This window comes from Alnus glutinosa, chromosome 4 (genome assembly GCF_958979055.1).
Source record: "Alnus glutinosa chromosome 4, dhAlnGlut1.1, whole genome shotgun sequence".
NCBI lineage: Eukaryota > Viridiplantae > Streptophyta > Magnoliopsida > Fagales > Betulaceae > Alnus > Alnus glutinosa.
In genome coordinates, this window is record NC_084889.1 from 3,578,441 (window position 1) to 3,605,084 (window position 26,644).

The 26,644-nt window shown below is 35.1% G+C and overlaps 2 protein-coding genes across 2 annotated transcripts; both read left to right on the forward strand.

Moving 5' to 3' along the window:
• The first annotated feature begins 3,410 nt into the window (after positions 1–3,410).
• LOC133865676 (uncharacterized mitochondrial protein AtMg00810-like) lies at positions 3,411–4,553 on the forward strand. The gene is made up of 2 exons (XM_062302106.1): positions 3,411–3,543; positions 3,634–4,553. The coding sequence occupies exons 1-2, from the start codon at positions 3,411–3,413 to the stop codon at positions 4,551–4,553; spliced, it is 1,053 nt and encodes a 350-aa protein (XP_062158090.1).
• Positions 4,554–22,614: 18,061 nt separating this feature from the next.
• LOC133866464 (cytochrome P450 CYP82D47-like) lies at positions 22,615–25,843 on the forward strand. The gene is made up of 2 exons (XM_062302999.1): positions 22,615–23,676; positions 25,110–25,843. Exons 1-2 carry the CDS (start codon positions 22,735–22,737, stop codon positions 25,743–25,745), a joined length of 1,578 nt encoding a protein of 525 aa, XP_062158983.1. The 5' UTR covers positions 22,615–22,734; the 3' UTR covers positions 25,746–25,843.
• The last annotated feature ends 801 nt before the right edge of the window (positions 25,844–26,644 follow it).

The window sequence follows — 26,644 nt, forward strand, 5'->3', positions numbered from 1 at the left end:
AAGTTCATCATTGGAGGTGATCAATTAGAGGTTCAATCCCTTCTATTTATACATTTTCTTTTCAGTTTATTTGAATATTGAGCATAGAAATTCTCGAGTATTCCTTGTTGAATACTAAACTTAATTTTTAATAACATTTATTTGAGTCTTTTCTTATTCTTGTCAGTTACTAATTAAGTGACTTGAAGAGGTCGTGTCTTTTGAGTTTTCAAGAGTTATTTTACATAGGAGTTGCATGGGAGTTATTTGAGATGTGAATGAATGGAGTTAATGTGAAGAAGTTAGAAGGGTCATTTGTATCCTATAAATATCCATGTAAGCAAGTTATTTTGAATTAAGTTGAATAAAAGTATACAAAGTCATTTATCAATTTATTGTCTCTCTTCCTTTTCATTCTCTCTCTTAGTGTATGTGTGGTTTCCAATTTCCAACAAACTGGTATCAGAGCACAGCTTATTGATCCTAGAGAAATGGCCAATTCAACCTTTCCATTTCAATTCCCTCACATTTCCAAAGACAATTTTGATAATTGGTGCATTCGTATGAAGGAATTGCTTGGATCGCAAGATACTTGGGAGATTGTAGAAAAAGGCTACGGTGAGCCTAGTGACGAAGCTCCTTTGAATCCTAATCAAAGAGAGGCTTTGCAGAAACTTCGAAAGAAGGATCAACAAGCTCTCACCCTCATTTATCAATGTTTGGATGAGACTATGTTCGAGAAGGTGGCGAATGCAACCACCTCCAAGCAAGCATGGGAGATTCTCACAAACTCTCATCAAGGAGTTGATAAAGTGAAGAAAGTTCGCCTTCAAACGTTAAGAGGCGAATTTGAAGTTTTGCGAATGAAAGAATCCGAGTTGATTGCGGATTATTTTTCAAGGGTGTTGGCTATAGTAAATCAAATGAAGAGATATGGAGAAAGATTGGAGGATGTTCGTGTCATTGAAAAGATCCTTTGTTCCTTGCAACAAAGATTTGACTATATCGTTGTTGCTATTGAAGAGTCAAAAGATTTAGAAACCATGAGTATTGATCAACTCGTGGGATCTCTTCAAGCCCATGAAGAAAGGCTCAACAAGAAGAAAGAAGAGTCATTGGAACAAGTTCTTGCTACAAAGATTTGTTTCAAAGATAAAGAAGAAGAACAGGAAATGAGTCAAAGGGGACAAGGTCAAGGACGTGGACATGGACGTGGACGAGGCCGTGGCCGTGGTAGAGGAAGAGGAAGAGGAAGAGGAAGAGGCAGACGTAATAGTTTCAATTACGAAGAGAGAGGTCAAGCATCAAGAGGACGAGGACGAGGACGAGGAAATAATTTGAAGCAATGTGGAAGAAGGTATGATAAATATCAAGTCAAATGTTATAATTGCCAAAAATATGGTCATTATGCTTGGGAGTGTAGAAGCCATACTAACAATGTTGAAGAGAAAGTTAATTATGCTGAAAATGAGGAAGCGGAGCCCACTTTGTTGCTAGCTTATAAAGGAGAAGAAAGAGGAGAGAAGAACTCGTGGTATCTTGATAACGCGGCAAGCAACCATATGTGTGGAGACAAAAACAAGTTTGTGGAGCTTGATAAATCGGTGAGCGGGAATGTTACTTTTGGAGACTTGTCTAAAGTTCCAATAAAAGGGAAAGGTACAATCTTAATTCGCTTGAAAAATGGAGAACATCAATTTATTACAAATGTTTATTTTGTTCCAAGTATGAAAAGTAATATTTTGAGCTTGGGCCAACTCTTGGAAAAAGACTATGAAGTTCATATGAAAAATCGTAGTCTTTTACTAAGAGATGACAAGAAAAATTTGATAGTCAAAGTTCCCATGACAAGCAATAGAATGTTTTTATTAAATATTCAAACAAATGTGGCTAAATGTCTCAAGATTTGTTTGAAAGATTCATCTTGGCTTTGGCATTTAAGGTTTGGACATGAAAATTTTGGCAGATTAAAATTGTTGGCACAAAAGAAGATGGTGAATGGCTTCCCTTCCATTAATCAACCGGATCAACTTTGCGAAGGATGTCTTGTTGGTAAACAATTTCGGAAAAGCTTTCCAAAAGAATCTATTACAAGAGCAAATGAGCCGCTTCAACTTGTTCATGCGGATGTTTGTGGACCAATTAAGCTATCTTCATTCGGTAAAAACCGTTACTTCCTTCTTTTCATTGATGACTTTAGTAGAAAAACTTGGGTCTATTTTTTGAAGGAAAAGTTTCAAGTCTTTGAAGTTTTCAAAAAATTCAAAGTCTTTGTAGAAAAACAAAGTGGTTATTGTATTAAATCCTTGAGATCCGATAGAGGAGGCGAATTCACATCTAATGAATTTAAAGAATTTTGTGAAGCAAATGGAATTCGTCGTCCTTTAACGGTTCTGAGATCGCCACAACAAAATTGTGTTGTTGAAAGAAAAAATAGGACAATTCTCAATATGGCTCGAAACATGTTGAAGACAAAGAGAATGCCTTAAGAATTTTGGGTGGAAGCTGTTGATTGTGCTGTATATCTATCAAACCGTTGTCCTACAAAAAGCGTATGGAACAAAACACCACAAGAAGCATGGAGCGGAAGAAAGCCAAGTGTCTCTCATTTGCGAGTTTTTGGAAGCATTGGCTATACACACGTACCAAATCAAGAGCGGTCCAAGCTTGATGATAAAAGTAAGAGGTATATTTTCATTGGCTATGACTCAAGTTCTAAAGGCTACAAGCTTTACAATCCAAATTCCGGCAAAATGGTGATTAGTAGAGATGTGGAGTTTGATGAAGAAGATTTTTGGGATTGGAGCACTCAAGAGGAAGAAAAATATGATTTCTTTCCTTTTCTTGAAGAAGAAGAAGAGTCAAGAAACGAAGAGGTTACTACACCTTCTCCATCACCAACAAATTCTAGTACACCGTCGTCATCATCTTCGAGAGGAAGTTCTCGTGAAATGCCACCACACATGAGACGTCTCCAAGAACTCTATGAGGTAACAGAGAATTTAAATGATGATCTAACTCTTTATTGTCATTTTGCGGATTGTGAACCAATAGGTTTTGAAGAAGCGATGAAAGATGAAAAATGGAGAAATGCTATGGATGAAGAAATCAAAGCAATTGAAAAGGACAACACATGGGAGTTGACGACTATTCCAAAAGAACAAAAACCCATTGGAGTGAAGTGGGTGTTCAAGGCAAAGAAGAATGCTAAAGGAGAAATCGAGAGATACAAAGCAAGGTTGGTTGCCAAGGGTTATAGCCAACGACCCGGTATTGATTATGGTGAAGTTTTTGCTCCTGTTGCACGGTTGGAAACCATAAGGATGGTAATTTCTCTTGCGGCTCAAAATAAGTGGAAGATTTATCAAATGGATGTAAAATCCACTTTCTTGAATGGAATTCTTGAAGAATAAATTTATGTTGAACAACCTATGGCCTATGTCATCAAAGGGGATGAGGAGAAAGTCTTGAAGTTGAAAAAGGCGTTGTATGGCTTAAAACAAGCACCAAGGGCATGGAATAGTAGAATTGATAACTACTTTCAAAAGAATGGCTTCACCAAATGTCCTCATGAATATGCTCTTTATGCTAAGGTGTGTGAAAATGGAAATATTTTGCTTGTTTGATTGTATGTGGATGATTTAATTTTTACAGGCAACAATCCAAGTATGTTCGAGGATTTCAAGAAAGCAATGACTCAAGAATTCGAAATGACAGATATTGGTCTCATGTCCTATTATCTTGGAATTGAAGTAAAGCAAATGGAGAGAGGAATTTTTATTTCTCAAGGAAGTTTCGCAAGGGAAATGCTAAAAAAGTTCAAGATGAACAATTGCAAACATGTTAGCACTCCGGTAGAATGTGGGATTAAATTGTCAAAGCATGAAGAAGGAGAAAGGGTGGATCCAAAAATCTTCAAGAGTTTAGTTGGAAGTTTGAGATATTTGACATGCACAAGGCCGGATATTCTCTATGGAGTTAGGCTTGTTAGTCGCTATATGGAATCACCTACTACAACTCATTTCAAGGCGGCTAAAAGAATTCTTCGCTATGTCAAAGGTACAATTGATTTTGGTCTACTTTATTCATCCTCTAATGAATTTAAACTTGTGGGTTACAGTGATAGTGATTGGGGTGGAGATGTAGATGATAGAAAGAGCACAACTGGATTTGTTTTTTATTTGGGGAGTTCGGCATTTACTTGGAGTTCTAAAAAGCAACCAATTGTGACACTTTCAACATGTGAAGCTGAATATTTTGCCGCTACATCAAGTGTTTGTCATGCAATTTGGTTGAGGAAATTGTTGAAAGAGCTACACATGCCACAAGAGGATGCTACGGAAATTTTTGTTGACAACAAGTCGGCAATTGCATTGGCGAAAAATCCGGTATTCCATGATCGGAGCAAACACATCGACACAAGGTATCATTTTATTAGAGAGTGCATTGTCAAGAAGGAGGTACAACTCAAGTTTGTGAAGACTCACGATCAAGTTGCGGATATTTTTACAAAGCTCCTAAAGAATGAGATTTTTAGCAAGCTACGAGCATTACTTGGAGTCACTGGAAATTAAGTTTAAAAGGGGATGTTGAATACTAAACTTAATTTTTAATAACATTTATTTGAGTCTGTTCTTATTCTTGTAAGTTACTAATTAAGTGACTTGAAGAGGTTGTGTCTTTTGAGTTTTCAAGAGTTATTTTACATAGGAGTTACATGGGAGTTATTTGAGATGTAAATGAATGGAGTTAATGTGAAGAAGTTAGAAGGGTCATTTGTATCCTATAAATATCCATGTAAGCAAGTTATTTTGAATTAAGTTGAATAAAAGTATACAAAGTCCTCTATCAATTTATTGTCTCTCTTCCTTTTCATTCTCTCTCTTAGTGTATGTGTGGTTTCCAATTTCCAACATTCCTATCATATGATTTTATTCATCAAAATATGCTGTAACTTTGCTTTACATAATTCGTTGGTAAATAAGCTAGGGCCAATTTGCAGGACACTAAAAGTTTAATGTTTTAATATGGAAATTACAACGCCTACATGGTAAGGGGATTCTCTTCCGGCCACCTTCATTGTGTTGGCAAATACAAACTAAAAAAAATTAATATTCGCAACCTGACTAGCTGACCCTCCCAAGGGAGATTTTATCACAAAATTAGGGCTTCACATCGTGCACGAAGTCTGTGTCACGATTACGTGTATGCGATTTTGGCACTTACGTATAGATTCAGAAGAATGACGCGCGTGCTCGTATTTTAAACGTTTGACAAGCATATACTAATAAGTTGTTGTAAAATTATTTTGATAGTGCCAAAAGTTCTTGTTGATACTAAAAAATATTAAACAAAAAATTAACAATAATATAAATACAAATTATAGAATGCAAGAGAGGAAAATTAGAGTTAGGAAAAATCTCAAAAAGTTATAGAATCACTCAAGAGTATTATCCTTAAAGGTTGATTTTGTGCTTCCCCACAACTCTGTGCTATTGGTTATCTTAATAAACAACTTTTCAGTATTAGACAATAGTGTCTATCTTCATTAAAGACGCACTTCTAAATATGAAGGCTAATAATAAGATGGATTTATTAGCCTGTAAGACATTGGCTCAAAGTGATTAATTATCTCTTTTTTCTTTTTTCTTTTTCTTTTCTTTTCTTCTTCTTCTTCTTCTTCTTCTTCTTCTTCTTCTTCTTTTTTTTTTTTTTTTTTTTTTTTTTTTTTTTTTTTTTTTTGTATCTAATTGAATAAGGATTCAAAAAAGAAGAAGTGATTATCTCAAATGATTTTTTGAGAGCTCGATTTATAGAAGTGAGCGTTGGTAGATTTTCTAAAGGTCACGAAAAAATATTTAATGAACAAACAATAATTAAGAAACGTAAGCAAATATATATATATATATATTAATTTTAAATATATAATTAAGCTCACAAATTACGTCTTTCTCTAAAACTTATGAACATGAGTTAAACAAAATAACCAGAGCTATCATGCATTACTCTGAAGAGGCCCGAAAGCAAATACAGTGAATAGAGGCACATCAACATCCTACACACTAAGCCAGAAAAATCTGACTTGGGTGCTACCTACAAATAAACAAATATTACAAAGATAGATGTTTGAGCCACTCTTTAACAATAAAGCACCCCTAACAAAGAAAAGATGACTGATCTAGCTAACAAGCCATAAAAAGTCCAGTAAAATCTGTAAATTTAACAGACAGACTTTCAAAAACTACTCTAAAAAAATAGAGAAAAAAACAACTACAGAAAGCACCCACTACAAGCCGATGTCGAAAGAAAAACTGCACATATCTTGCAAGAACCGGCGGAAAAACATAGATTTGGCCTCAAAAGTAGATGTAGAAGAAGAAAACTCATCTAAACTTTCGCTGGCGACACGGACGGAGAGGCCTCTTTCCTACAAGAAGTCTTGTGTTAGCCTTCCTGCTTGAAGAAACCAAAAACAAGAAAAAACACAAAGCTCCATAGCCCTAAAATGACTAGGAGATCCAAAGCTCCATAATCCTAGAAGGACTAGGAGAACAAAAGCTTCATAGCCATAGAAGGACTAGGAAAACAAAAGTTTCATTGGATCTAAGAAAAGCCAGGGGAAAAACAAAAATCTTTCATAGCCCTAGAAGGATTAGGAGGGAAGCACCACTGGGGGAGGGAGAGCCTCCCTCCCTCCCTCCCTCCTCAAACACCTCTCTATCACTACAAAAAAAATAGTTTTTCGCCACTTGCAGTTCGCCACGTGTACGGTCACTGTACACGTGGCGAACTGTTGGCCACGTGCAAGTGGCCACGTAAATACACGCGGTGGATCCGGTTGACACTAACTACACAGTTGGCCGCGTGTATTTTAATACACGTGTCCAAGTGGACACATGTATTAAAATACGCACGGCTAATTGTTCGCCACGTCTAAAATACACGTGGCGAACAATTGGCCGCGTGTATTTTAATACACGCGGCCAATTGGCCAGGTGTATTAAAATACACGTGACCACTTGTTCACCACGTGTATTTTAGACGTGGCGAACATGGCCGAGTGTATTATACACGTGTCCACTTGGACACGTGTATATTAATACACGCCTCCAACATTGGCCATGTGTATTAAAATACACGTGTCCAATTGGCCGTGTGTATAATAATACACGCGGCAAACATTGGCAACGTGTATTTTAATACACGTGGCCAATGTTAAATTTATTTTTTAATATTTAATTCTATTTTTTAATTTCTTTTTATTTAATATATATATATATATATTTTGGTAGAATTCTCCAAATTTATTTTATCCAAAAATATCACAAAATCAAATTACACAAATTAATCAAAACAACAATATTTAAAAATTTGAATACCATGTACTAATAAATGTATTCGTTACTAACAACAAATACTTACACAACAATATCAACAAATTTGAAAATCTTGATCTAATAAAATTATTCGTTACTAACAAAAAAAAAATACACAAAATATCTACAAATCTGGAGGACGTCGCTGCGGATCACGAGGTGCAGTCCCGAGCGTGAACTCGCCAACCGGCGATTGTCCTGCAAGAGATGGTGTAACGGGCGATGGAGTCCCGAGAGGGGATTGTTGGCTCAGCAATTGTGCAACAGGCGACAGCGGACCAACCGTTGTCGCATTACTTGCAAGTAATAAAAACAATTAACCTATATAATATTATATGCAAATTTAAACAAGTAATGAGAACAAATTAAAAATAAACCTAAGTGTATACGTAATATGAACCATACCTGCAGGCGCATTACTAACAGACGACGTACTGCCTACGTGTGCAGGTAAAGACTGCTGAGCACCAGGGCATACGAACGATAATCCTGTAGAGGACATGAAGGCCTCAAACTGTCGCATGCGCTGCTCCATGCTGTCAGCCCGCTCTCTCTCGGCCCGCACTATGCCCTCCAACCCGTCATTCCTCTCTCTCTCTCGGCCCGTAACATGATATCCATCTCCGCAATTTTGTGGGCAGCCCAATCCTGAGACGTGTCCTCGGCCGATCCCCCTCGTGTGCGGGCCCTATACAAGAAACAAGTCCCGCGAACAGGAGTAACGTTCGGCCCAACCTGCCGAACCCTACCCACATACTCGAGTCGCCCAACCGCCTGCTCGTACGCGTTGCCAGGTGCCCAATGTACCGTATCTGATGAGACGAGATCCGTGGCAGCAGGATCAGTGGACAAACTCTGTGTCATCCGCTCCTGTACGTCGTCAACATATAATACACTGGTAATTAATAAATACTTTATCACACGCATAACTAATAAATATTAATAACATAGACCAGTAGCATACGCATAGGTCCCGTGTCCGCTCGTTCAGATAAGTGTCGTTCTTCTTTGTGTGCGTCTTCACAAACGACTCGGCGCTAGTGGGGGGCGTGCCAGATGTAGATGCCTGTCGCCATACAATTTAAATATATAACAAACATTGGATATTCATTTAATGTTAAGAAAGAATAATTACGCATAAAGATGAATTAAAATATTTACATATTGTTTCATACCTCATCGTGATTAAATCTGGCATAACTTTTGGACCCTAGACTATGAGGGATGTCATTCTGCTCCCGCAGCCGCTTCATTCGTTCAGACCTCGCCTTTGCATTGAACATTCCGAAAAAAATGTAAGAATTGACACACTTAATTACTTATGTGCTATGATTAAATGAACTGTTTATTAAAAAAACACAACATTATAGTAATACAATCAAAGACCTACATACCCGATTTCGATCAATGCACCACTCGTGCAGTACGTCCTCCACATCCATTTGGTCATACTTATCAAAAAACCTATCTGGCATTCTCGCACGTATTGTCAATGGCTTCTCACCGTCTCGAATATATAGCTGGGTCCTCAACTTCGACTTCCACGAACGGTGCTTATGGCCCATACCACCCCAGAATTCGTTCTGTGCCAGGCGCAAGTCGACGGATACGGGTACATAAAATTCTTGCTGCACATTCAATTTAAGGATTAATTTTACCAGTTCAACAAAAACTTAATCTTAACTTTAATTTCACTAAATACATATATTAGTTTCATAAACATACCATTATGGCATCCCACATACCCCGCTTAATCTGCTTATCTACCTTTGCCCATTCATCCCGCAAGTGAATGTGGGACCCGCTCCGTAAAAGCTTGCCCGCAGCCCGTCTATAACGATTGCATGCTTGTCCCACGGGTTGTGTTGCAGCATTGTACTGCAACACAACTTTCTTCCCCCTCGGGAGCACCCAATTTGAAATGTTTTTTTTTTTTTTTTTTTTTTTTTTTTTTTTTTTTTTTTTTGTAAAAAAATTACCTGAAAATGAACAATTAAACTTCTTTTTTTTGTTCTTATTTCAAAAAAAAATTGTTGAAATAGTACCGCATACTTATTTATATTTTATTGGTTTGCGTCATTGATTTTATGATGAACTTAATAAAATAATGGCGAAATTGTTTTTTCTGTTCAAATGTTTTAGCATAAATTGCCAAAAATAATAATCGCAACACAAATTCGTAGTACAGTAAAACATATCACAAAAAAGAAAAATAACACAACTGTACAAATATTTTCCATGCATAACGACCAACCACATCAAAACACATAAAATTACACAACAATAGATATACAAACCCAACAAAATCAACAGCATTGCATGGACCATTATTAATTGTTAAATCCACAATTATTATATGAAACTATTAAAACAATTAGGAACAGATTTTAAACAAATTAATTTAAATGCACCAAGCTTATTATAGCCAAAAATAAAGAAAAAAAAAATGTCATAATTACTCACAATTTATGCACAAATATTTTTTGGGGTGTATTTTATGCTCCCTAGCCAAATTGTACCTGCATTAAAACAATATTAGTCCCAAAACAATATCCCGGGGGCCCCCACTGTCGCTACTGTGGCTACTGCACAGTAGCGACCCGTAACGTACAAGGCAGAGAGAGAGAGACACAGACCAGGAGAGGGGTGGTCAGAGGTAGACCGTAGGGTTCCGGCCGGCGAGGTTTCAGAGAGAGAGAGAGAGATGTAGAGAGAGATAGAGACAGAGAGACGGAGGTGATCCCCAAAGAGATCTGTAGAGAGAGAGAGGTCCGGACGGCCGTTTAGGGTTCCTACTGTGGTTCAGTTAGAGAGAGAGAGAGAGAGAGAGAGAGAGAGAGAGAGAGAGAGAGAGAGAGAGAGAGAGAGCGCTAGAGAGAGAGACATAGAGGGAGATAGGTTGGTGCACGCCTGGTGCTATGACGGCCGGAGAGGGAGCTAGCCGGAGAAGACAGCGGAGGGGCGGTGGTCGGTGCGGACGTGCGTGACGGAGACAGAGAGGGAGAGAGAGAGAGTGAGAGTGAGAGAGAGAAGGTCTGAGAGAGTGAGAGAGTGATCGAGAGTGAGCTGAGGGAGATAAATGGGTAGCTTCCTCCGGAAACTACCCATTTATTTTTATTTTTTTTTTTGTAATTTTTATTTTAAAAATTGGCCAGGTGGCGCGCGGGAATTGTCCCGCGCAGGTCACCTGGCCAAATTTTGGCCGCGTGGTTTTGGCCGCGTGGCGTAATGCCACGCGGCCAATTAGAGACGTGTATCAGTATACACGTCTCTAAATTGGCGACGTGTATACTAATACACGTCTCCCTTTGTTTTTTTTTTTTTTTTTGAAAAACGAAAAATTATATATATATATATTTGTATTTGTAAACGCAAACACAAACACAAACCCTAATCCGACCCTAAGTGTATGTAATATATATAGTGTTAAACCCTAAGCTCTAAAACAAATATGTTTTAAGGTTTATGTAAACTCTAACCCATAAAACTAAACCCTAAACGATAATCCTAAAACTAAATCTTAAACCCTAAGTCTAGGTATAATAAATTTCTTGACGTGAATACTGTATAATATTCTATATAAATGATATATTTCATATATATATATATATAGGTCCTATATATATATAGGGTTAGGGTTTTATTATATTAGTATTCCATTAACGCAAAGCCTAATTAGAGTTAGGGTTTACTTATAAGTATACCATATATATGTCAAGTACTCAACACGTAAAACGTAAATATACTATAAACATATTGCACATAGCCCATAAACCCTAACCCTATGTTTATATATTATATATAGCCATAAACCCTAACCCTAAGTGTATGTACTTTGTTATGTTGCATATTTTTTTTTTGTTCCTCGCCGTATAATTATGCATATATATATATATAGCACAAATTTGGTTTAATTATGCATTTAGTACTATATATAGACATAAACCTTAACATTAAGTGTATATACCTATTATATATATCTATAAACCCTAACCCTAAGTGTATATACTGTATATAGCTATATAAGTATACTATATATATATATAGCCATAAACCCCAATGTTAGGGTATATACAAATCGTTATAAATGTATATAGTTTCGGCACGCCGTTTACATGCATGCATGCATATATTATATATATGTATATAGTATTATGGATAGGATTTTTAACTTTGTTATGTTGCATTTTCTTTTTTTTTTTCTTAACGTAGATGGTTTACAAAACCAAACCTTAATTTGGTGTTATAATATATATACCAAACCTTTTTTTTTTATGCTTACAATTTGATAAAATTCATAAATCAATATTATGGGACTTGAGTTGGTGACAAATACTGTTTTCACCCCCGTGGAGTGAGTTAGTCAAAGTTCGACCAACTTTTGAACATTGAACTAGATCAAATGATAGAGGCATGCAAAATTATATTTGTATAATGTATGCTATAATGATCGGGACCACAAGGCCAACACATTGAGATGGATGTTCTATTTGACAAGTTTGGCTTCTCTGCAGGTGTAAATGAAGTACACATCATGGTAACTAACTTCGGGGAAAAAAATGAGAGGTATATCATTAAAAATGATATATTAAAAAAATAAATTATAATTCGATATAATTTAAATTATATATATATATATATATATATATATATATAATTAATTGATGTAAATACAAATACAAACACAAACCCATGCAACCCTAAGTGAATGTACTGTACACATTGCTAAACCCTAAGCCATAAAACTAAACCGTAAACTATAAATTAAAACTAAATCCTAACCCTAAATTTAAACCCTACCACTAAGTATATATAAATATACTATATTAAACCCTGACCATAAAATTGAACCCTGAAACCCATAATCTTAAGTGTATATACTATATGTAAGCCATAAACCCTAACCTTAACCCTAATCTTAAGTGTATGTACTATATATAGCTATAAACCCTAACCCTAAATATATATACTATATATATAGTTATAAACCCTAACTCTAGGATCAAATGATAGTTCGACCAAGTTTTGAACATTGAACTGGATCAAATGATAGAGGCATGCAAATTTATACTTGTGTAAGGTATGCTATAATGATCGGGACCACAAGGCCAACACATTCAGATGGATGTTCTATTTGACAAGTTTGGCTTCTCTGCAAGTGTTATTTGTAATACGCAAATACGAACCCTAACCCTGAGAGTATATACTACACATATACGTGTCCACTTGGACACGTGTATTAAAATACACGTGGCCAACTGTGCAGTTAGTGTCAACCGGATCCACCGCGTGTATTTACGTGGCCACTTGCACGTGGCCAACAGTTCGCCACGTGTACAGTGACCATACACGTGGTGAATTGCAAGTGGCGAAAAACTATTTTTTTTGTAGTGATCAACCTGCATGTAAACCCTAAAACATAACAACAAGTACAATACATACTATATATAATTATAAACCATAACTAAATATAGCACAAATCTAAGGTTGGGGTATATAATAAGAATTTTTTATAAAAATAAATTCAAAAAAATTTAAATACAAGTATTTATTTGAATACTGTACAAAACTAATTAATTTATAAACTCTAATTTGGTATAGTGTACATAGTAATATTATCATGTACATACTATTTGTTTTTTTTTTTTTTTAAAAAAAAAAAAAAAAAAAAAAGAATTCCAAAATTTTTTTTTAAAAAAAACCAGTTGGCCACATGGCGTACGTGGCCAACAGAATGCCACGTGTCCAATTCGTACAAGTGGCCAGATGGCCACGTGTATTAAATCCACGTGGCCAAATTCAGCCACGTGTAAAAATACACGTGGCCATCTCGCCACGTTGATAAAATACACGTGTCCAGATGGTCACGTGTATTCATACACGCGGCCAATTGGCCGCGTGCATTTATACACGCGGTGAATTGGCCCCGTGTATTTAGGCCGCGTGTATTTATTACACACGGCCAATTATTTTTACGCCACAGATGGCCACGTGGCCAGTAAAAAACGTGGTGATCTGGCCACGTGTCTACAGTAACCGGCACTGTAGACATGTGGTGATTTGCGGGGTTTTTTGTAGTGTATGAACATGAGTTAAATGGTAAAAAATTCATAAAATAGTTATAAGAAGTGATTGATTTAATATAAAGTAAAACAAATAGTTGGACGTTTGTAATATATAACAGTAGTAACATTAAGATAAAAAAATGTTATGGTGGAGGGCACTAATCTCTTGTCTGGAAGCCTCCAGCCAACATCGGATCGATGCTGGTTCAGATCCTCCTCCCCACTTATCTTAGCATGCACAAACCAGTCAAGTGCATTGCAGTGCTTCAATTTCTATTCTCTGTTCAAAGGACAACCGTTACATCAAAATTATGGAAAAGACAGAATAAAAAAATGGCAGATAGGAAAAAAAAACTTGAGTCAATATTGGTAGAGTAAGAATTTTGTATCATTCACAAAAAAGACAACAGGTGAGCGGTTCAAACTTATTATAATAAGTCACGCCATCTGAAAAATATGAGAACAATTATCCTTATTGTTGCTGCATATATGTGAGCGGTGTCTCAGTTAATGCATTTCCCTCTGGCCAACTAACCAACACAGCTAAGCAGAAATGGACCCCAATCAATTTCATCAGCTAGTCCCCCATGTACCTGGTGAAGAACTCATTTTTGCTAGAGCTCATGAAGGGGAGTATATTTGACTAGGCTGTAAATTAATAGATAGACCTGCTCGTAAATAAGTTTGGGTTTTGCTAGCTGGAGATAAGTTCATTATTAAACAAACAAAAATATTAAACAAACAAAAATTTATGCTCGTTTCTAAACGAGCTGAACTCGTACATATTTGGCTCAGCTCATATAAGTTCATATTTATTATTTTTAACTTTGTCAGGAGATTTAGAACATGTTAAGTATTTTAAAAGATAAAAAAAGAATTCTTTCACTACAAAAAAAGAAGACATTAGCCACGTGGCCAATTAGCCACGTGTTATAATGAACACGTGGCGAGATGTAGTAGAAAATATGAAAAAGTCAATTGGCCACGTATAATTAATACACGTCTCCAATTAGCCACGTGTATAATAGACACGTCTCTAATTAGCCACGTGTATAATATACACGTCGCCAATTAGCCACGTGTATAATAAACACGTGGCTAAAATATTCAAAAAAAAAAAAAAATAATTTATTAAAAAATTATTAATTTTTTTAAAAAAAAAAAATTAAAAATTAAAAATTTTAGTCATGTAGTTTATTGGTCACGTCGCCAATTGGCCACGTGGCACATAAACACATGGCTAAAATATTCTCTATTTTTTTTTTTAATTTTTTTCAACAAATAATTTTTTTTAAAAAAAAAAAATTAAATTTAACATTTTAGCAACGTGCTTTGTGAACACGTTGCCATTTGCTTGTTTTGGGGGGAGATTCACGCGCCTGTTTGTTTCAAATTTTTAATTTTTTTTGTCATTTCTTTTTAAAACTAGATCTGTCGCCTATCTTCCTAATTTTTTTTTCTTTTTTTTTTTTTAGAAATCTCTCCATCTCTCATCGATCTGTTCTCCTCATTTTCTTCTTTAATTTTTTTTTTCCTTTTTTTTAGAAATCTCTCCATCTCTCGTCGATCTGTTCTCCTCATTTTCTTCCTCTTTTTTTTTTTCTTTTTTTTTTTTTTTTTCCAACTCTAGCTAGCAAACGACTTCTCCCCATTTTTCATCAAAAAAATTTCTCACTTTCTTTGTGTTTTTTCTCAGCAGACAACGATTCAGCCCCACCCGGACGCACGACGACTCAGCCCCACTCGGATGCACGACTCACACCCGGAGAAGATTGTTTTCGTCGTCGGTGATGGAGAAGAGGCCGGTGGTATATGGGTCCTTTTGATGGTGATTTTTGGTCTTTTTGTTAAATTTTTTTGGTCCTTTTTGTTAGTCTATGGAGTAGTTGGTTTCTTTTTTGTTAGTCGCCGGAGTAGTTGATTTTTGGATCTGGACGACGTCGTCGACGAAGACGATTTGGACGAAGATCCAACCGGATCTCGGCGGATCGATGCATGGCCCTTTCTCCCGATCTCGCTGGATTGCTGGATCTCGTCGGCCCTTTCTCCAGATCTCGCTGGATCTCCGGATCTGGCAGGCCCTTTCTCCAGATCTCGCCGGATCGCCGAATCTCGCCGGCCCTTTCTCCAAATGTTGCTATATCTCGCCGGAAAGAAAGAAAAAAATCTGAATAAGAAAAGAGCAGATATCGATCTGTTCTTTTCTTGTAATTTTTTTTTAAAAAAAATTACAAACGTTGGCGACGTGTGTAAGGAATAAGTGGCTAAAAATATATCATTTTTCATTTTTTTTTAAAATATATATATATATATATATATATATATATATATATATATATATATATATATATATATAGGGAAAAGTACACATAACCCCCTCAAACTACCACTCAATTGTCAATGTACCCCCCAAACTACCAATTGTATCAATGACCCCCCTTAAATTACCAAAAAATGTCAATGTCCCCCCTAAGAACAACAAAAAGATAAAATTGACCTTAATTTTTTTTGAATAAGACAAAAATGTCCTCATAAATTCAAAAAATTAAAACTACAACTAAAAAATTAAAAATTAAAATTTTTAAAAAAAAAACAACGAAAAAGGAACAATTTTTTTTTTTTTAAAAAAAAGCAAACAAAAAATAACTGAAATTTATTTTTTAAAAAAATAAAAAAAAAAACAAATGAAAAAAAGAAAAAGAAAAACCAATTTTTATTAAATTAAAAAACGAAAAAGAACAATTTTTTTTAAAAGAAAAAAAAAAAACAAAAAATAACAGAAATTTATTTATTTTTGTAAAAAATAAAACAAATTAAAAAAAAACCAGTTTTTATTAAAATAAAAAAACGAAAAAGAACAATTTTTTTTAAAAAAAAAAAAAAAGAAAAAAAAAAACGAAAAAAAAAAACTGAAAATTATTATTTTTTTAAAATAACAAATAAAAAACAGTTTTAAATTTTTTATTATTTTTTGGAAGAAATTTTTGTTATTTTATATTTTTTTAGTTTTATTTTATTTTAATAATTTTATAAAATGGCATTTTTGTCATTAGGGGGACATTGACATTTTTTGATAGTTTAGGGGGGGACATTGACACAATTGATAGTTTGGGGGGTACATTGACAATGAGGTGGTAGTTTGAGGGGGTTATGTGTACTTTTCCCATATATATATATATATATATATATATATAGCCACTTGAAAATAACACGTGGCTAAATGTCAAGTGGCTAAATAGTCACATATATAAAATTACACGTTGCTAAATGTACATTTAGCTACAATCAGATTCACCACGCGTAACCCATGTGGCCAACTGCACGTGGCTAACAGTTAGCCACGTGTATAACCCAATACACGTGGCTAACTGTATGTGGCTAAACACAAAGTTTTTTGTAGTGTTTTCCTAATATAATTGATATAACTTGAATTATTATAATTGTGAGTCTTAATATAGACATGTATATTTGAGTGTATATATATATTATATATAGAGTAATGATTGAATACCATCCAAAGATACAACTTATCACCACCTTGCCTATGTGGCAAGGTGGTCCCCCACTACTTTTTGAGTTTTTTTATTTTTTAAAAATAAATTAAGATAGGGTTCGGTGGAGGCTGCGAATTATTCTGAATAACTGGCTCCATTCGGACTATGGGCTCTCGGTTGGTCTGGCTTCCGAAACGTGTGTTCATCACCATGCTAGATCTTCTTTTTCTTTTATGAGGAACGAATAATCGTTCCCACAGACGGCGCTAAACTGTTGGTACAGTTTCCGGTATGGTGTGAATTTGCACATTCTTCTGATGTTCTTCACGGTTCTTAATAATTCTGCAAAACAACAAAAACTAAGGGACCCTTCCGGGGGTCCTCTCCGATGCCTAAATTAACTTCTGTAAGAAAATAATACTCTGTGCATAAAAACTGAGTCTTAGTTTATACCTGGGGTATGGGCCTATTTATAGGCAAAGAAGTGGAGTCAAAGCTGGATTAGAATTCCTGCTCCTTGTCGATCTAGAACTGCTGTCAGAGTTCTAATTGAGATCTAGAATTGATGTCAGAGTTCTAATTGGACTCTGATCTTTTATTAGACTTCTAATCTGATATCTTCTTAAACTTCTGATCTGATCATTCTTCTTATCTGATTGAACCATAAGTCCTATCCCAATTCTACCAGAGATAGGACTACTGATCAAACTATACTTGGGCTAATTAGAGTCCTATCCCAATTTACTGAGATAACTGATACCTGATTTCCTTGAAATAATTAGTAAATGTCTATTTCCTCCTTGGATCGGGTTGAGTGGAATTTATCCCCATCAGAAGAAAAACAAAAACAAAAGATAAAGATAAAACAAAAAGAAAGGGGTGTACGTGTGTAGTTGGTAGGAAAGTAGAAGAAAAGAAAGAGAAGAACAAAAGAAAAAGAAAAGAAAAGAAGGTAACCACTGCAACTCTCATGTGGACCCATCTCTTCCTCTCTCGTCTCTCTTTCTTCTTTTCTCTTATAATTAAGGAAAATAATTATATATATATATATCACTACCTTCTGGTCTTGGTCTCAAAGAAGAAAATAAATCTCTCATTCTCTCTCCTCACGGGTCAGCAACCAGAAGTACAAAATATATAACCTTGTGATATATTTTAAGTAAGTTTTGATTATTTATTTAATGATTTTAAAGTTAATGGTATTTTAAAAAAGATTATGGTTTCATAAGTTTTATTATTAAAGTATCTTAATGTTTATAAATTGTGTTTTGAAATAGGTTTTTCAAGTGGCGCAAAAGATTTATGAAACACGATGTTATAATGCCAGAGTAAAAAGTTACTATTTTACAAAAGTGCCGTTACGCCTCTCAAATATTTAAAGTATTTTAGGCATTCTTAATACTAATGCCATTATTCTGCCCGGATTTTCTAAGAATAAAATAAAGTTATTATTCTATTCACTTGTTTTGAAATATAAAGCTCATTATTTATATTTGGTAAGTTATTATGTTTATTTGATATAATTAAAATAAATATTATGCTTAAGGATCTTAATAAATACCTTGATAAATTCCATATAAAAGATTAGTAATGAAATGTAATTTGACCAATTTTATATGTCGTGGTAATGTTCAAGCGAAAATAGGAGATAATATTTAAATAGGTCAAAAATTATAATAGGATTAAAATGCATTTTTAGTGAATTATACTAATTCACTATTTGCTTGTATTTTATATGTTTATATTATAGTGATTATATCTGTGAACGTTTTCTTGAAGCCAGAAGAATTACTGTGAGTATTTCTTACTCACTCAGGATGATACGTGTGGTTTAGTTTTTAATGACTAGCGATTGCTGTTTTATTTAATTATATGCATATGGTTTGACATTTGATATGTTTAACATGGTTGGAATTATGTATGTGATGTTGTTTGCATGATTATACTGTGGTAAAGTTATGAGTTATGAATAGGTTAAGAAAAAGACCAGAGGTTTAGGTACCAAGGCGTCAGTGATTGAGGAGACCAACGGATGAACTGAGGTTTACGTACCAAGGCGTCAAGCAATTGACTAGACCAACGGGTAAACCGAAGTTTAGGTACTAAGGCATCAATACACTGATACAACCGACGGATAAACCAAAGGTTGAAGAAATAAAGATAATAAGCTGGCGGGCACAAGGCTCACAGTCAAGGCACAAGGCCTTAAGAACCAACAAACTTTACAGTTTAAGGAGCACAAGGCTCATAAAAGCTAAGCACAAGGCTTTAGCAAGAATGAATGCAAGTATATGACTTAAGTAAATAAATAGTTAAAAGTAGATAAATGAATGTGATTAAATGTACGTAGATATAATTGCCATCATTTGATTGCATTGTATATGGTTAAATAAATCAGTGTATCACTGTGGTTGAGGGTCATTGACTCACTTGACCACATCATGAGATTGTGGTGATAACCACAATTACATGCGAGTTTTTGCATGAATAAAGGAAGCAGCTTAAAGATGAGACTTTTTATTTGGAAAAAACAGTAGTTATGTATTTATTAAGTGCCGCATGTGACACATATTGTATTATTTTAAAATGTAATTATTATATCAGAACAAATAGTTATTATTTTTATATTAAGGTTATTCAATCAACTTTGATGTGTCATTGTTAAAGAAAAAAAAATATTCCATTGCCAATATTTAACTCTGATGATGTAGTAATGCCACGTAGAAATCGAAAAAAAAATTCACTTATGCTTTTTATAAAAGTAGGGCGTTACAACGTGCATGCGATTATATGTTACTTACCGAATATTCCAAACGTATTGTACGTTTGAAGAATATATACTCATAACAACAAGATTTTCTTCTGGTGGAGGTGGAGGCCACTGATCTTGTCTGGAAGCCTCCACTCAACATCGAATATTGGTGGCCGGTTCAGTATGCCGCCCACTAGCTTATCTTCATGCACAAATAAGTCAAGTGCATTGCATTATATTGTTTCAATTTATCTTCTCACTTCAATTGTTACATCAAAATGATTTGAAAAAATGGCAGATAGGAAGAAAAATCTATCTGAAGACAAAACGGGAAAAAGATAAGGCATGCGCGGTTCAAGCTGATTGGGCAGTGTCCTTGACGTCTTATAGTGGCGCACAATTTTCTTGACTAAATCTCGCTATTCAACTTTGAGAGCTGATAATGGAGATTGAGTCCTTGATGTCTACAGCTTCTGGGAAAATTGTCGCTAATCAATACTTAATGGCTGACTATAGAGTGAGGATAACAGATAACAATTGTCATTCGGCATCTCAATGCATTTCCCCGTAGCCAACAGCAATTCTTACTTTAATGGGTCCCCGATACGGCAATTAAATAAGGATTAAGGAATGAAAAATATCCTTACTGCAGTTTGTTTATTCCTTTGAGAAAAATCAGATTTCGGCGATTACATTATTAAATTTTAGTGCAGTTTCAAATAGCTATTAAACCATCTCCAGCAGCAAGAGATTATCTATTTCACACACCTTTTTTTAAATATTATTTCTTAATAAACTTTTATATTATTTTTTAACCCTACTGTTTTCGTTACCTCTCTCGTCTCTCTTGTGTTTCTCCTCATGATAATATGGATGAAGAAAATAAGACCAAGTGGTTTAGGAATGATAAAGAGCTACTCAAAAACATAAGTTGCTCCGGCAGCATGCGCAAGAGATTATCTATTTCACACACCATTTTTTAAATATTATTTCTTAATAAACTTTTATATTATTTTTTAACCCTACTGTTTTCGTTACCTCTCTCGTCTCTCTTTTGTTTCTCCTCATGATAATATGGATGAAGAAAATAAGAGGAAGTGGTTTAGGAATGACAAAAGCTACTCAAAAACATAAGTTGCTTCGGCCGTGTATTTCTTCTATATATTGAATATAAGAATACAAAAGGAAAGCATGTCACTATATGGCATGCGGTGTTGTAGAAAGGAAAATCTGCAATAGTCTTTAACCTACTATTGAGACAAGAGTTACAAGCACTCAAGAGATAAGAGTTATAAGAACTCAAAAAACAAGAGTTACAAGTCTTTTCTACTTTTACACTAACAATAATATAAATAAATCTAATTTATCATCTTATAACTCTTGTCTCTTGAGTGCTTGTAACTCCTGTCTCAGGAGTGCTTGTAACTCCTGTCTCAATATGCTCCCATGTAAGAACTTATATAATTTAAAGAGAGATAAAGGAAATAGAGGAAACACAGATTTTAGGTGGTTCGGCCTATGGCCTACATCCACACATCAAAGCCTTTTATTGGCAATATCTTTTCTTGATTTATTTGATTGTATATAAGACTCTATTTATAGAGAAATAGGCTGAACGTTACAAATCTCTTCTACTTCTACATTAACAATAAATCTAATTTATCATCTTGTAACTCTTATCTCAATACATCTCTGCAAACCCAACGGTAGATCACAGACGTTAAGGTTTGATCTTGAACATCAAAGGAACGTTACAAATCTCTTCTACTTCTACATTAACAATAAATCTAATTTATCATCTTGTAACTCTTATCTCAATACATCTCTGCAAACCCAACGGTAGATCACAGACGTTAAGGTTTGATCTTGAACATCAAAGGACTAGGAAAAAAAAATGGCTACTATGGTCTAAATTGGAACATCGATTTCTATGACTGGAACTTGAACTTCGACGACTCTGGCTAGGAATTTTGACATCGACAATTTTGCCCAGAAGCAGCTACTATGGTCGGAATTGAACCAATTATGGGCATGAAACATCTTTAGGCTTTTTATTTTTGTTAAACAAGAGAGAATTGGGTGGTGGTATTTGCTAGTAGAAGAAACAATGGTAGTGCGGCATGTCATCTTGACAAAAAGAGAGACTCGCATAGGTGTGTGAAGAGAAATAGCTCGGGCACAGGATGAAAAAACTAAAAGAAAAAAAAATGGCACACGTTGAATATTTGTAGGCCTTTTGATTTTGATTGTGATTGAAGATACAAAATGAAGAGTGAACCAAAAAAAAAAAAAAAGGATTGGCATATGATCGAATACTAGCGTTAGCCTCTAACTTTGATACCATGTAAGAACACAAAGCTCTGATACATGTAAGAATGCATAATCTACCAAATATATGAGAATAAGAAAGAGGGACATAGAATTAAGGTGGTTCGGCCTTTGGCCTGCATCCACATACCAAAGCCTTTTTTTTTTTACTACATCTTTCCTTAATATATTTGATTATATACAAGATTCTATTTATAGAGAAATAGTCTGAACGTTACAAATCTATTTTACTTATACATTAATAACAATAAATTTAATTTATTATTTTATAACTCTTATTTTTTTGAGTATTTGTAACTTTTGTGACAATACTTACTACGGATGACTTTTCACCCATATGGAAAAGCCCATAATAATACAAAGGCCCACCAAGATCCACAACGTATGGTAACTTCCTAAACCAAAGGACCACAACGGTAATTTCCTAAATCAAAGATGTACAACAGTAACGTGAAATACAATCCTTAAGAATCCTCCACAACAGTAATAACATTCTAGAGATAATATCTTCCTAAACCAAAGGCATATCTTCTCCCGTGATTTACGATGAAGCTCGATCGGTATGAGATTCATTGGTTTTATCAACGGACTCATACATACAAGTCAACATGGAAACAAGGACATAGAATAGAATAATACCCCAAAATTTATCGTAAATAGCTAAATAGGCGTCTATGAAAGCTAATTCCCAGTTCCCATGGTTAATAAGATATCCCCAGGCTCCAATAATTTGAACTACAATGGATTTTCTTTCACCTTACCCAAACTCTGCCATAGCTGGACTCCTTGGCGTTATTCTTCTATCCTACTACCTTGTAAGGAGGTCCAGAGTTGGCTCAGCCAAAATAGCACCTGTCGCTGCGGGTGCATGGCCTATAATTGGTCACCTCCCTCTGTTGGGAGGAACGGAGCCTCCCCACATAACGTTGGGAGCCATGGCTGAAAAGTACGGACCCGTTTTTACTATCCAACTGGGTTTGCAACCTGCTTTGGTAATAAGCTGTTGGGAGATGGCCAAGGAGTGCTTCACCACCAACGACCTGGCTGTTTCCTCGCGGCCCAAACTTGTAGCCGCTAAACACTTTGGCTATAACTTCGCCATGTTCGGCTTCGCACCCTATGGTCCCTATTGGCGTGAATTGCGTAAAATAGCCGCCTTGGAGCTACTATCTAACCATCGGCTTGAGTTGCTTTCTTACGTTCGAGTCTCCGAAGTCGAGACCACCTTACAAGAGTTATACATACTCTGGACAAAGAAAAAGAACGTTTCAGGCCAGATTTTGGTGGAGTTGAAGCAGTGGTTCGGGGACATGAGTCTCAATGTGATTCTTAGGATGGTTGCTGGAAAGCGGTACTTTTCTTCTAGTGCAGTGGCTGATGAGGAGTCGCGACGTTGCCAAAAGTCAGTGAGGGCATTCTTTCATTATCTTGGGATGTTTGTGGTGTCAGATGCCATTCCTTACCTTGGGTGGTTGGATTTGGGTGGACATGAGAAGGCCATGAAGAAAACTGCAAAAGAATTCGATGGTTTTCTTGCAGGATGGTTGGAAGAGCATAAGCGTAAGAGAGCATTAGGTGAGGCTAAAGGGGAAAGAGATTTCATGGACGTAATGCTTTCTGTCCTTGATGACAAAGACGTTGCAGGTTATGACGCTGATACGATCAACAAAGCTACATGTATGGTAAGCATTCATTTTTCACCTCTATGGTGAAGTGTGCAATAGAGCGTTTGCTTTAGGATCGTACTCGGTCTATAATTATTTCTCAGAATTTTAAAAAAAATTTAGATAGGTGTCAAAGTTTATTTACGAGACTCACTTAATAATTGAACGTCCTTAAACGATTTAACAATAGTTCAAGGCAAGGCGGTCCAAAAAGCGATGCAAGCTTAAGGTAATCCTGTTTTCACCTTTTTTTTTTTTTTTTTTTTTTTTTTTTTTTTTTTTTTTTTTTTATTTAAGAACTTGTTTGAGCTTGTTAATAAGGGATTTGATTCTTGTACAATACCAATACAACAACCGTACAACAACCCCTCACATGAGGGTGAGTCCAGTATGTGGGACCCACCCTCATGTGAGGGATTGTTATACAGTTGTTATATTGGTGTTGTAAATCTAACATTTTCCTGTTAATAATTAAGCTGAAACCAATTTTGATCGTAAAACAGATCTCTCTATTTTTTATCCATTCAAATAAATATTTTTTACATTTAATTTTAGAGCACAAGCTTTTTCTTTTTAATTTTAAATCATTATTTTCAAATTAATGATAAAGATCAATATTTTTCACTTTACTATTTACCATTTTTATCAATATTTATTATCTAATTCTTTCATAATAAAGTGATAAATGTTGATATATTAAATCTTCACAATTGAATTTAAAAATAATAGTAAAAATTTGAAATTTTTTATTAAAAAGAGTAATATTACAAACTACATTTTTATCTAACAATTATCTCACAATCTTAAAGTGACAACCTCAACTAATCCTTGATTTTTATTTTTATTTTTATTTTTATTTTTATTTTAATTTTTTAATTTTTTCAAATTTTTAATTTTTATTTTAATAAGAACTCATTCAAAATTATTACATCGATCAATATTGTGATATAAAGATATAGTTTCTAATGTGTAATGAATAGTATCGTGATTGGCGGTCTGCTCGCCTTAATTAGTTGGCAAGGGGGCTCATCAATTGGAAGTGGCCGGTACTGCTTTTATTTCTTTTCTTTTTTTAAATGAATTAAAACATTTTATAGATCAAAACACAATCCGGTTACAAACTCTCCAGCAATGGCCGGTAATGCTTTCTATATTGTTGGCCGACATTGTTAAAACGATAATATATATAGTTAGAATTGGGAATAAATCTATATAGGTTCCCCTCAATGGATACCCTGATTTGCCTTATTGTTATATATATATTTGCTGTCTTTCCTTTATCATTATTTTTGTCAAATTAACCAGATTCAATTAAACTTAAGCTCCTGCGTGGGTACCCTGATTTGCCTTACAAATATCTCATGATCAGTTATATATGCTAAAAAACAGTAAGTAATTAATTAATGTCTGATTCAACGTCTCAATATTCTAACAAAAGTTGCACTTTGTAGAATATAATTGCAGGAGGCAATGATACCAGCACAGTTACCCTAACTTGGGCAATATCGCTACTGTTGAACAATCGCCGAGTGTTGAAAAAGGCTCAAGATGAGCTTGATGTCCAAGTTGGCAAGGAAAGAGCCGTAAAGGAGTCGGATATCAGTCAGCTGGTCTACCTCCAGGCCATAGTGAAAGAGATATTTCGTTTATATCCACCAGCACCTCTATCAGGACCGCGTGAATTCTGTGAGGACTGCATCATAGGTGGTTACCATGTCCCAAAAGGCACCCGGCTAATCACAAACCTTTGGAAAATTCATATAGATCCACGCATATGGTCAGATCCATTGACATTCCAGCCAGAAAGATTTCTCACCACCCAAAAAGATATTGATATTAGGGGTAAAAATTTTGAGTTAATCCCGTTTGGAAGTGGTAGAAGAGTTTGCCCTGGAATATCTTTTGGCCTTCAAATGATACACTTAGCTCTGGCTAGTTTCTTACAAATGTATGAGATTTCAACTCCTTCGAATGCGTTGGTTGATATGACTGAAAGCTCTGGACTAACAAACTTGAAAGCCACTCCACTTGAAGTTCTCATCACACCACGCCTACCTTCCAAGCTTTATGGATTAACCACCGTCTAATACAATTCATGGCCATGGATAGGCCTAAGTACTGTGATGATATTATGAATATGCATATTATTGCAATCCCTTTATTATTAAGAAATATATTATGATAATTATATGAATTACAATCTTTTCATTACTCAGTGCATGATTTTCTTATAATTATTTAATAATAAATTCGCAACCTGACTAGCTGACCCTCTCAAGGAAAATTTTTATCACAGAATTAGGGCTTCACATTGTGCCCGAAGTCCATGTCACTATTATGTGCGTGCGATTATTTGGTACTTACATATTCCAAAGCATGACGTGCTCGTACGCAATGTACATTTGACAAACATATACTAATAACATTAAGATAAGATAAAACCTTCTGGTGAGGGCCCCTAATCTCTGTATGGCTGAAAGCCTCCAGGCTCCAGACTCCAATCAACCTCGGATGCTGGTTCAGTATGCCGCCCATTTATCTTATCATGCACAAACAAGTCAAGTGCATTTGCATTGTTTTTCAATTTCTTTTCTCGATCGGATCAACCGTTACATCAAAATGATGGAAGAAAATTGCAGATAGGAAGACAGCTCAATGATCGGCCCCTTCCATTTCTAGATTTGGATCCCCTCAAATTTTAGAAAATTTGAGATTCTCAAATTATGGAATACTGGCCGTCCATTTTATCTAACGGCTTGAAAAATGCCCATTTATCAAATCTAGATTTCAAAAGCAGTGTCAGAGCTAAAAAAAAAATAAAAACAGACGCATTTCGTTTCTATCAATTGCCACGTCAGAACAAATTTGAATTTGTCACTTTTCCCTCGTTTTTGTCTAGAATTTTGGCTTCTAAGAGAATCAGATTTTTGGTTTTTTCTTCCATTTTCATTCTCTCCCTCTCTATATTCAATTACGCTGAAGCTCC

What these genes read in the sequence shown, in the direction of transcription:
- LOC133866464 (XM_062302999.1), top strand. Translation starts at nt 22,735, where the DNA reads ATGGATTTTCTTTCACCTTACCCAAACTCTGCCATAGCTGGACTCCTT. An exon ending in TCAACAAAGCTACATGTATG is followed by an intron (nt 23,677 to 25,109) that starts GTAAGCATTCAT and finishes TGCACTTTGTAG; the next exon opens with AATATAATTGCAGGAGGCAA.
- LOC133865676 (XM_062302106.1), top strand. Translation starts at nt 3,411, where the DNA reads ATGGCCTATGTCATCAAAGGGGATGAGGAGAAAGTCTTGAAGTTGAAA. An exon ending in AAAGAATGGCTTCACCAAAT is followed by an intron (nt 3,544 to 3,633) that starts GTCCTCATGAAT and finishes TAATTTTTACAG; the next exon opens with GCAACAATCCAAGTATGTTC.